We start from the raw sequence: 13,169 nt of genomic DNA, 5'->3' as shown, positions 1-13,169 counted from the left end.
ATTCTGTGGGTAGAATAAACGGTTTTTTTGCTTTATTTCCAGTACAGAATTGGACAGCTATACATGATAAGCAAACACAGCCATGAGCAAAGTGACAGAGGAGAGGGAGTGGAGGTGGTGCAGAACGAGCCTTATGAGGATCCTATTCATGGCAAGGGCCAATATACAGAGAAGAGAGTTTACCTTAACAGGTAAAGCAGATTTTTATGCTGTGAATTAAAATGTTAGCTGGTTCTGATTAATATCAATTTATATTCTATAATTCATAATGCTGTGGTATTGTTCATTTAATAATACTTACAATATTGTCTTCTAATTATCTCACTGCTGTCTACTCCATTGAGTTATTGTTGAAATGGAAACCATTTTGGATGGAAGTTCAAATGAGTACTCATATACATATTGGTAAGAAATTAAAATATAAGAACTGAGAATTGATGGGAACACCATTGAGCACATGCACTGGGTACGATCTCAGATTTTTAGAGCCACAAGAGATGGCAAATCCAACAAACAAACTGCTGGTGGAACTCAGTGGGTCATGTAGCATCTATGGAGGCTTAATGTCCTAGGATACACATTGTAGGTAGGCAGAGGGGGTGGCTTGGCTCTGTTGGTTAAAAAAATGAAATCAAATAATGAGAAAGAGGTGACATAGAGTCAGAAGGTGTTGAATTGTTGTGGGTAGAAATAAAGAACTGCAAAGGTAAAAAACCCTGATGGGAGTTATATACAGACCCCTTCTCCCCAAACAGTAGTAAGGATGTGGACTACAAATTGCAATGGGAGACAGAAAATGCATGCCCAAAGGGCAATGTTACAATTGTCATGGGGGATTTCAATATGCAGGTAGATTGGGAAAATCAGGTTGGAGCTAGATCCCAAGAGAAGAAATTTCTAGAATGCCTATGAGATGGCTTTTAAGACCAACTTTTGGTCGAGCCCACTAGGGAACCTGCTTTTCTGGATTGGGTGTTGTGTAATGAACCGCAGTTGGCTAGAGAGCTTAGGTTAAAAGAACCCTTGGGGGAAATTGATCATAAAATGATCGAATTCACCCTGAAATTTGAGAAGGAGAAACTAAAGTCAGATGTATCAGTATTACCATGCAGTAATGGCATGAGAGAACAGTTGCCCGAATTAATTGGTAAAGAACACTGGCAGGGATGACAACAGAGCGGAAGTGGCTGGAATTTCTGGAAGCAATTCCGAAGACTTAGGATATATACAACACAAATGGGAAGAAGTATTCTAAAGACAATATGATACAACTGTGGCTAACAAGGAAGTCAAAGCCAACATAAAAGCCAAAGAGATGGCATATAATAGAGCAAAAATTAGTGGGAAATTAGAGGATTGGGAAGCTTTTAAAAACCAACAGAAGGCAACTAAAAAAGTTATTAAGAAAAAAAAGATGGAATACAAAAGTAAGCTAGCCAATAATATTAAAGAGGATACCAAAGTTTCATGAAGTGTGAAAGAGAAGCAAGAGTGGATATCAGACTGCTGGAAAATGATGCTAGGAAGGTAGTAATGGGCGACAAGGAAATGGTGAATGAACTAAATAAATATTTTGCATCAGTCTTCACAGTGGAAGACACTAGCAGTATTCTGGAAGTTCGAGAGCATCAGGGTTCAGCAGTGTGTGAAGTTGCCATTAACAGGGAGAAAGTTCTTGGGAAACTGAAAGGTCTGAAAGTAGATAAGTCATCTGGACCAGATGGTCTAAACCCCAGAGTTCTGAAAGAGATGACTGAAGAGATATTAGTAATGATCTTTCAAGAATCACTGGATTCTGGAATGGTTCTGGAATTGCAAATGTCACACGACTTTTCAAGAAGGGAGAGAGGCAGAAGATATAGTAGTGGCTGATTGGCAGGAGGCAAAGAGAGGGAATAAAAGGAGCCTTTTCTGCTTGGCTACCGTTAGCTAGTAGTGTTCCACAAGGGTCTGTATTGGGACTACTTCTTTTTACGTTACATGTGAATGACTTGGATGACTGAATTGATGGCTTTGTTGCAAAGTTTGCAGATGATATGTACATACAGTGCCTATAAAAGGTATTCACCCCCTTGGAAGTTTCCGTGTTTTATTGTTTTACAACATTGAATCACAGTGGATTTAATTTGGCTTTTTTCACACTGATCAACAGAAAAGACTCGTTTGTGTCAAAGTGAAAAGGTATCTCTACAAAGTGAACTAAATTAATTACAAATATAAAACACAAAATAATTAATTGCGTAAGTATTCTCCCCCTTTAGTATAACACACCAAATCATACATGGTGCAGCCAATTGGTTTTATAAGTCACATAATTAGTTCAATGATCACCCATGTGCCATCAAGGTATTTCAATTGATTGTAGTAAAAATACACCTGTATCTTCAAGGTCCAACTGCTGGTGAGTCAGTATCTAGGCAAAAACTATACCTTAAAGACAAAAAATAACTCCAAGCAACTCTGCAAAAAGGTGATGAAAAGCACAAGTCAGGAGATGGATACAAGAAAATTTCCAAGTCACTGAATATCCCTTGGAGTACAATTAAGTCAACCATCAAGAAGTAATAAGAATATGGCACGGCTGTAAATCTGCCTAGAGCTGGCCATCCTCAAAAACTGAGTGATAGTGCAAGAAGGGGAGGCCACCAAGAGACTTATGATGACTCTGGAGGTGTTACAAGCTTCAGTGGCTGACATGGGAGAGACTGTGCATACAACAACTGTTAGCTGGGTGCTTCACCAGTTGCAGTGTCATGGGAGACTGGCAAAGAGAAAGCCACTGTTGAAAAAACTCACATGAAATCTTGGTTAGAATTTGCCAGAAGGCATGTGGGAGACTCTGAAGTCAGCTGGAAGAAGGTTCTATGGTCTGATTAAACCAAAATTGATCTTTTTTGGCCATCAGACTAAACGCTATATTTGGTGTTAGCTAAACTCTGCATATCATCAAAAACACATCGTCCCTACGATGAAGCATGGTGGTGGCTGCATCATGCTGTGGGGCTACTTCACTGCACCAGGCCCTAGAAGGCTTGTGAAGGTACAGAGTAAAATGAATACAGCAAAATACAAGGATATCCTGGAGGAAAACCTGATGCAGTCTGCAACTTGAGATATATTTTCCAGCATTACAATGACCAGAAGTATAAAGTCAATGCTACCCAGGAATGGCTTAAAATAAAAAGGTCAATGTCTTGGAGTGGCCAAGTCAGAGTCCAGACCTCAATCTAATTGAGAATTTGTGGCTGGACTTGAAAAAGGCTATTCACTTACAATCCCCATGCAATCTGACGGAGCTTTAAAAGTATTGTAAAGAAGAACGGGGGAAAATCGCAGTGTCCAGATGTGCAAAACTGATAGAGACCTATCCACACAGACTCGAGGCTGTAATTGCTGCCAAAGGTTCAACTTCTAAATACTGACAAGAAGGGGGTGAGTAATTATGTAATCAATTATTTTTTGTTTAATAATTGTAATAAATTTAGACCAATTTGTAGAAATTTGTTCACTTTGACACGAGTCTTTTCTGTTGATCAGTGTAAAAAAAAGCCAAATTAAACCACTGTGATTCAATGTTGTAAAACAATAAAACATGAAAACTTCTGGGAGGGGGTGAATACTTTTTATAGGGACTGTAGGTGGAGGAGTGAGTTGTTCTGAGGAAATAGAGAGAGATCAGATTGACTTAGGATAGGAGAATGGGCAAAGAAGTGGCAGGTGGAATATAGTGTCAGGAGTTGTATGGTCACGTACTTTGATAGAAGAAACAAAAGCATAGACTATTCAAAAATCTGAAGCACAGAGGGACTTGGAAGTCCTCATGCATGATTCCCTCAAGGTTAATTTGCAGATTAAGTTGGTGGTGAGGAAGGAAAATGTGATGTTTGCATTTATTTCAAGAGGACTAGAGTATAAAAGCAAGGATGTAATGTTGTGGTTTCATGAAGCACTGATGAGGCCTCACTTGGAGTATATTGAGCAGTTTTGGGCCTCTTAGAAAAGATTTGCTGACACTGGAAAGGCTCAAAGGAGGTTCACAGAAATGATTCCAGGATTGAGGGGCTTGTCATAGAAAGGGCATTTGATGGCTCTGGGCTTGTATTCACTGGAATTCAGAAGAATGAAGGGTGATCTAATTGAAACCTATCAAATGCTGAAAGGCTTCAATAGAGTGGATGTGGAGAGGATGTTTCCTATGCTGGGAGAGTCCAGGACCGGAGGACATAGCCTCAGCCTTTCAGAACAGAGATGAGGAGGAATTTATTTAGCTAGAGTGGTGAAGCTGTGGAATTCATTGCCACAGGTGGATGTGGAAGTCAAGTCTTTACATGTATTTAAGGCAGACGTTGATAGATTCTTGATTGGTTAGGGTATGAAAGGGATACGGGAAGAAGGCAGGAGATTGGGGCTGAGAGGGAAAATGGAATGACGACGATGAAATGACGGGGTAGACTCAAGGGCCCAAATAGCCTAATTCTGCTGCTATATCTTGTGGTCTTAAATGGCATAACATACTACAATCCTGATTGGTATATTTTGTAAATATATATGAGGTGGGAGGACATGCAATTTCTATTGTTTTGGCCCATCCCAAAGTGATAAATTCAATCAAAAATCGTTGATAAGAATAGTTTTAAATCGAGATAAAGATGCTTTTCATTTCAGTCCTTTTAAAAATGATAATTCCAGTCTTCCCAATTCTGGGAATAGCTCATGATACTGTCATCCTTCACCAAGGAAAGCTATACAGAGAAGACTGATGTGACATGGTATGCCTAAAGATATAGTGCACTCGAAAGCACCAGCAAAGATTTTGGTTATTGGTGCCCCATTGAACTTTACTTGCAGCCATGGCTTTGAAACTGAAGTAGGCTGCTGTGTTGCCTTTAGTGGCAGGGAAATTGCAAAGAGTGGGGAATGAGAATTGGAAGGTTGCAGATGGTTGATTGACAGCTGTCAGGTTGTGGATGTCATGGACTGGCGTTTGGGCAGCCAGGCGAATAAGGAACAAGCCACTAGAGAGTCTGGGGAACCAACAGAGAATGATGGAGAATTGTGGAATCATGAAATCCATGTTATGTTTTTTAACTTTGAAACATGAAAAATACAATTGCAATAAAAAGAAAGGAGCCCAAGAGAATGGGCCTTAATTTGTTTTATCACTTTAAGTGAGGCGTACACATATCATGTGGTGGCGTGATGATATATGCCATTTCCGCACTTTTACAGGTAATCTGCAATGCATTATGCAAACAACAAAGGGTGATTAATTGAACAATATATTTACGATATTACTCATAGTACTGAAATATTAAATACACAACAGTCCTGTGTGTGTGTGTGTGTGTGTGTGTGTGTGTGTGTGTAGTGCTGTGTTGGGGTGGGAGTGAGGAGGAGTTGCACTACACATGATCCCGGAATCCCATCAGAAGTTATGGGGAGATGGCAGGAGAATAGGGTTGAGAGGGTTACTAGATCAGCCATGATGGAATGGCAGAGCAGACTCAATGGGCTGGATGGCATAGTTTTGCTCCTATCTCTTGTGGTCTAATTCTTGAGTAATAGCAGTCTAGTTACAACAATGGTTTTTGATGGGAAGTCTGTATTTCTTCTCTTGTGAAGTCTTGACTCTTAACCTTGGAACAACTCTACTCAACTTGAAGTGGAGAATAATAAAGAAATATGAATAAAAGGCTCTTCAGCCCCATCACCTTTTCAACATTCACTTGGATGTTATTTCTGATGTAAAAGATCAGTACACAATCTTTTATCTTAGTGCCATCCCTCAATTCCCTCTATGTCCAAAAATCAAGAGATCTCCATTAAATAGTCAAACCCTGTCCTGATGAAGGGTCTTGGCCCGAAATGTCAACTGTACTCTTTTCTATAGATGCTGCATGGCCTGCTGAGTTCCTCCAGCATTATGTGTGTGTTTCTTGAGTCAAAGAAATATATTGTTTGTTAAAGTAAACAAGATTGGTGTAATGCATAACTGGTGCATGAAACTATACATCTAAATATACCTCTTTCATATGATCAATTGTATTTTCAATTGATGCATTTTATGCCTATGCACAGCACTAGAAGCAAGGCAAATATGAACATTAAAAATAGTATTTCAGCAAACATATGTCCTGTTGCAGAATTATATTTGGTGCACCCTTCTGGAGTTAAATATAGACATAAATATTGCATAAGAAAGATGATTTCTGAATGGCTATTTCAAACATTTTAAAAACCAACCTACATAAGAAGCAAGTCATTTTTTTTAAACCTTGACTATCTGCCAGATGCCAGTTCCTTGATTCAACAGATTCAGATTGCTTTTCTTCTTGTCAGAAATAAGATTGGGTTCCAATCAATTAAATGATGCATTGATCTTTTAATAGGTCACAACTGGCAAACATTATACATTCAGTATGCTTAATTGTGATTGATCATATACCATAGAGATCCACTCAATAAACAATGCATGCATTGCCCCACACTGTGGGTAGGGCTAATTAAAGCTCCTGTGTTTTCCTTTAGCATAGTCTCGAACAGTATTCCTGATGCACCACCATATGCTTTAAATATGTCCAAACATCTTTTATGTAGAGTACCTGAATGGAACTTTGAATATCCATATTGCTTCTTACATTATAATAAAACATTGCTCTAATGTTTCTAATAAGTCCTTGATTCCTGTGTTGCCTAGAGGCGAGCACACACCAAAGGAGATGCTGCAGTTCTATAGAGTACACATAACCAAAAAATTTAGAGTCATAGAAAACACTGCAGCACAGAAGTGGGCCCTTCAGCCCATAGGGTCCATGCCAAACTATTCATCTGCTTAATCCCATTTATGTACACCTGGACCATAGCCCCTCCATATCCTTCCCATCCATGTACCTATCCAAATTTCTCTTCAACGTTAGAATCAAACTCACATTCACCACTTCCACTGGCAGCTCATTTCACACTCGCACCACCCTCTGAGTGAAAATTCATTCCAAAACAATTGTCCTGAGACTATATTTGGGCATACAGAAAATGAACTTTACATCTCTTTACCCCTCCCTACTCATGTCCGTGCTTGAAAGCTGACATCAAAGATTCTCCAAATATTGATCTTATTTCCAAAAAATGTCATTGCCTCATGAATTACATATTGGTGAAAGGTCACTATTTGTCCTGCTGCTCAACTGCTATCAAAATAGCAGGGAGATAGAAGTGCTTGGCAGGAGGATATCAGCCAAATCAAATCATTGCCTTTTTAAAACTGAGAATGAGTTTAAACAGTTATTTACAGTGATACGGTATTCAACTGCTGTTTCTAGTTTTTGTTGGCACACTTGTCAATAATAAGATTTAAAAGAGAAGAAGAAAGGAAATATTAGATTTATTTGTCACATATATATCAAAACCTCTAGTGAAATGCACCATTTGTGTCAACAACCAACACAGTTTGAGGATATGCTAGAGGCATAAATGTCACCATGCTTACAGAGCTAATATAGAATGCCAATAATTTACTAACTGTAACTCATCCATCTTTTGAATGTGTGAGGAAACCTGAGCACCTGGAGGAAACCCACACAGTCATGGGGAAAACATACAAACTCTTTAAAAACAGTGGTGGAAATGAACCCGGATTGCTGGTGCTAATCGCTACATTACTATTATGCCCTAAGGAAGCCAGTGCATAGTTGGCGGGATTCAAATCTGCAGGGTGAAACCCCGATGCATATATAGTCCATTGCCTTAACCACTCGGGAATGACAATTCGACACACTTAATAAAACTGTGGACCATCTGAGAAGAAGCACAACATATTGTTGCATGCTTGATTCTTGGTGTTACCTCAAAGAACAATGAGGGAACTAATACTTCCTTTCAGGGAAGCAGCTAATTCAAAAATGAATTTGTCTGAGAGAAGATTCAGTAAAGAATTTGCTAAGAAGAAATGACATTCTGAATAGCCATGAGTCTTCTCTGTCTGTGATCTACCACAATTCTGAGAAGTGACTATTCCATTCAAAGATGTGATTCAAGAAATTACTTGGAGAAAGCAGGGATTTTTCCCCTGCAGCACCCACCATGTTCTGTTTGCTACCCTGATGTAATTATTTCCATTTTCTACGATAAATAGCCTTCAGTATTGTCAAGTCGTATTGGGAACAGCAGTGGCTGCCTGAACAGGGAAAGCTATCTAGTCAATAACAGCTTTCCGATTTCACATCACAGGATAATAGAGAATAATAATATTCAATTGAAAATCCAAATGCTTCCAAGTTTTACTATTCTGTTGTTCTTCAACTGCTCTATTTTAGGTACAGGAATACAACTTCTGATCTCAATCCTAAAAGTATCTTCACTAAAAATTATCTACAAACTCACCGATTGTACTCTTGCAATTTAACAAAATAATTTTCTGGGTATTATTTTCTATTATGTTAACAATCATGAATGCGTCTATGAAGATCATTATCCAGAAGCTTCTTGTGTAAAAAAAAATAACCAAAATAAAAAAATAGAGGACTATGGGTAACCTAGTCCTCTATTTCTAAAGTACATGTTGGGCACAACATCTTGGGCCGAAGGGCCTGTATTGTGCTGTAGGGTTTCTATGTTTCTAAGTCTCATGGTGTTAAGTTTAGCCACAGGATATTCTCTGTTATATCTCCTGTGGGTGATGTCATGTAAATTTCTGAGAAACTGGAATGGAATAACCAACATGGTGATAGACCTGAACACCTGCTATTTAATGGTGGCCTCTGCTGATTTGTATTATGCTGTTTTGGTTTAGTTGGTAATTGGTCTTTGTAAATTGTCCTGTGATTAGGCTTGGGTCAAATAGGTGGGTTGCTGGGAGGCATGGCTTGTTGGGCCAGTAGGGCTTGTTCCGTACTGTATCTAAATAAAAAGACAAAAATAAATAAAATAGGCCCTTTGGCTCAACTCTTCAATGCTGATGAAGATGTCTATCTGAGCTAGTCCCACTTGCTTATGTTTGGATTCAGCCTTTTTTATCCGTGTATCAGTCTAGTATTTTCTGACCTTCTAATTGTCCCTCCTGTAACAGCTTATATACACATCACCCTTGGTAAAAATAAAGGCTTCACCTTGGATCCCTTCTAAATCTTTTCTCTCTCACTTTATATTTGTCCTCAATTTTCAACTCCCCTACCCTCACTTAAAAAAGACGGAGACTTTCCATAAGGTTATCTGTCAGCCTCTTCTGCTCAAGGGAAACAAGTTCAAGTCTACCCAGTCTCTCCTAGCTCAAACCCTCCGGTCCCAGTAACATACTTCTCCCAGTTAATCCATCCCAAAATGGACCCTTTTTATGAAGGCTAATAAATTTTATGCTATTTTTAACTCAAGCTTTGAATTTTGTTCCTGTGACATTAACTGCAGCATAGCAGTTTGCATAATGCGTTACAACACCAACATTCAATATTGGGGCTCAATTTCCTCCGCTGTCTGAAGGAATTGGTACCTTCTCCCTGTGACCGCTTGGGTTTTCTCTTTTTCCCCCTGGTTTCCTCCCATAGTCCAAAGATGTACTTGCTAGAGTTAGTGAGTCATAGGCATGGCGACACTTGTCGGCTGCCCTCCCCCCGCACATCCTTGCACGGTGTTTGTGGTTGATGCAAAAGACACATTTCACTGTATGCTTCAATGTTTTAATGTATGTGTGACAAGTAAAGCTAATATTGAATCTTTAATCTTCTTGTATTATTGGTATCTTAATATCCTTTGTATATCTATTTTCCAATGCATTCTTCACTGGTGTTTCACCCCTGCATTTATCAATGTGACACATGCTCTCCCTCTGCAGCAAGACTATCTCCTTCACTGCACCTGCCTCTGCTGTTTCTCATTCACACTCCACCCTTTGATATCATCCACAAGCGCAGAATTGGTGTTCACATCTCCGACCCACACTGGCAGTGATTGGCCCGTGCATCTCCTCATCCATAATGACATGACAGTTTCTTCAGCAGCTCTGCCTCATCTTTAAACAATATTCCCACTATCTGCCTCCATTTCTTTTAGCTTTGTCCAGAGTAGAGGATTTTTGAAAAATAAAATACATTAGGACTAATTTCTATTTAGTCTTATGTTCACTATCTGGGAGAATAGTTGAAACTAGCTTACTGACAGCATGTAAGATCTGTCTGGATGAGCACTTATCACAGGCATAGAGGACTATGAACCAAGTGTCAGGCAATGGATTTTTATGGAAGGCACTAGTTAGCATGGACACATTGGGCAGAGCAGCCTTTCCTGTGCTGTTAAATTTTAAGGCGATTGTTTTATTAATTTGTGTCTAGTTTGAATGTTGGAAAAAAGGAAAACAAGACCAGTCTAAGTATTTAAATGCAAATATAAGTAAATGAAAAGTAAAAAAAGATCTATTGGAAATTTGAAATAAAAAAAGGATAATTCTGGAAATATTCAGCAGTTCATGAAGCATACATGAACAGCAAATCAGAGTTAACATTCCAGGCTGATAGTCTTTTCATCTAAATGTGAATGGTCATTGGCTTGAAACATTAATTTTTGCCTGCAGTAAGATAAGTACTGGTCAGTTTCATTACTGGACTGATGATATTCATCAACCTTCTAACACAAGATGCAGTAATCTAGCTTTGATTTTTATTTCATATTCACAAGGAGGTGATGAAGCTAATTAAGTTGATGTAAGAATTAGAATCAGGTTTAAGCCACCATTTAGTGAAATTATGACTGATCTGATTTCAGTTTCAACATCACACTGCTGCATATACTCCAGAACTCTTGAATCCTCAATAGTTCAATAATCTGTCACGACATTCAGCAGTGCTGTTTATAGAATGAAGGAGCTTAATGATTTGTATCTGACCTCATTACACTAATTCACTCCACATGCTAAAAGAGTGATTACAAGTGAAAAACACAAACCTGGAAGTTGATATCAGGTAATTTAGGCCCACTAAGTTAATCCTGTATATTACATTAATGCCATATTGGAAGTCACAAGGAGTTGTGCAATTAATCTTTTGTTTAAAAAAATATCATTACTGTGTTCTGCTCCCCTTCAAGTACAGTATGTTAATACCCAATCTATGCTTTTTGCGTCCAGCAACAACTTGCTTGAAAGATGAGGGAGAATGGAATTTGAAATAGCAGAAAACTATTATTATATAAGTCAGGTCACTGAGTTCAGAAGCCACAAAATAATGTTGCGGCTCTTTAAAACTCTGGTTAGACCAGACTTGGAATATAGTGTTCATTTCTAGTCACCTCATTATGGGAAGGATGTGGAAGCTTTAGATAGGGTGCTGAGAAGATTTACCAGGATGCTACCTGGATTAGAGAGCGTATCCTATGAGGAAAGGTTGTGTGAGCTAGGGCTTTTCTCTTTGACGAGGGGAATGAGACGTGACTTGACAGAAGTGCCCAAGGATAGAAAGAGTTGGGAGCCAGAGTCCTTTTCCCAAAGTGGACGTGGGTAATACAAGGGGGCATAAAAGGTGCTTGGAGGAAAGTATGGGGCGGACATTAGAGGTAGGATTTTACACAGAGAGTGGTAGGTGTGTGAAATGTGCTTCAGGGGTGCTGAGATATATTAGGGACATTTAAGAGACACTTAAGTACTTGGATGGAAGAAAAATGAAGAGCTACATGGGAATAAAGGGTTAGTTTGGTCTTCGAGTAGGTTAGAGTATGTCAGTGTAACATCATGGGCCAAAGGATCTATATTGTGCTACACTGTTTTATGTTCTAAAGCAGCAGGGAGGAATGAGTATAGGAGAGTAACAGTACAAACAACTTGCAAGGAAGACCTCAAGCTACAATGAGCAATGGCCTTCTGATCCAAAGATTAAGGCTTTAAGTACACTTAACAGTTCACAGAAACCTTGATCTTTACAGAACCCTGCTGGCACTAATTTGTTTTTGATCAAATTTTCATAAAAGAATTTTAAAACATAATAATTTATATCCTGGGGTGGGGAAAACATTTTCAATTATTCAGAGTTCTCTGCCTTCTGCATATTACACTGAATTAATTACGGAAGTCATGGGTCACAACCTTTCAATCCAGTTTCTGTCACTAAATAATTAAAATGAGTTGTAACATTGGTACAAAGCCTGCAGTCTCTTTGGTGTTGTTGCTAACGAGACAAAAAAGATAGTTATTTACAAGATGTCCTTTATTGAAGGCAGTCAACTCACAACTAACAGCATTGGATGGTATAATGATATCTCATGGTACATTCAGTTCTTTAAAGGCACAGTGCCCTTCCATTTAAAAGTGTAATAACCCACATAAATCCATTAGGCTTACTTGAATAGTTTTGACATCAACTGCATTCCACTCTGTAGGGGACCAGACAGATTCCAGAGGCATCTTGTGGAGGCCTTTCATTCAGAAATGAGAAAATAAGGCTTGAATAGGATGCCTAAGATTTTCTTTTGGTACTCTAGGAGGATTCTGTAACCCTTGGTCCCAGAAAAGAAAGAAAAGCTCTTCTCTCCCCCCCCCCCCATCTGTTGAACAAATCAAAAGAATGCATGCCAGAAGAGGGTTCTACCCGCGAGTGATATAGTTCTCCATGTTTAAGGATAGTTTGAGGAATATTCTGGTAATTCCTTAAGAGAAACAGGTCTGTTCTTTAACTAAATAAACTGTTTTCATGATCTCTTATTTTAAAATATCAAAATCAAATAATTGACAAGAATTAAATGACTCTCAGGACAGTTTATTTATTTTCAAAGTTCAAAGTTAAAAGTACATTTATCATCAAAAGTATGCGTACAGACAACAACTCTGAGTTTTGTCCTCCCACAGGCAGCCACGAAACAAAGAAACACATTGGATCCTGTTTCTAGGACATCAAATACACAAAATGTGCAGAAAAAAAGAATAAATTGCACAAACAGCAAAAAGCAAGTGAACAATGCATAGAATATCAACATCAAACCAGGAGTATCCAGTTTAGCTCAGTTCAGCACCACTAGCTGACTTCGGGCTGCAGAACTAAAGCACCCCAGTCCTCCCCAATCGCACCAATCATACTGCTCAAAAACTGCAAAATAAAAAGAGTAACCAGAATCTAGTTATACATGCAGCATGAATCTCAAAGTCCGTAAGATATAGGAACAGAATTAGGCCATTTGGCTCACCGAGTCTACCCCTC

General features: G+C 38.8%; 1 protein-coding gene across 1 annotated transcript in view; it reads left to right on the top strand.

Moving 5' to 3' along the window:
- LOC140187055 (cytoplasmic phosphatidylinositol transfer protein 1-like) overlaps positions 1-13,169 on the top strand; it is a 319,781-nt gene that overhangs the window by 161,395 nt on the left and 145,217 nt on the right. The window contains exon 3 of the mRNA XM_072241968.1: positions 43-191. Coding sequence (XP_072098069.1) covers positions 43-191 — 149 coding nt within the window. The remainder of the gene's footprint in view (positions 1-42; positions 192-13,169) is intronic.

Source organism: Mobula birostris, chromosome 24, assembly GCF_030028105.1.
Source record: "Mobula birostris isolate sMobBir1 chromosome 24, sMobBir1.hap1, whole genome shotgun sequence".
In the NCBI taxonomy this organism is placed as follows: domain Eukaryota; kingdom Metazoa; phylum Chordata; class Chondrichthyes; order Myliobatiformes; family Myliobatidae; genus Mobula; species Mobula birostris.
The sequence above is the reverse complement of the archived record's forward strand: the minus strand, read 5'-3'. Positions and strand labels throughout refer to the sequence as shown.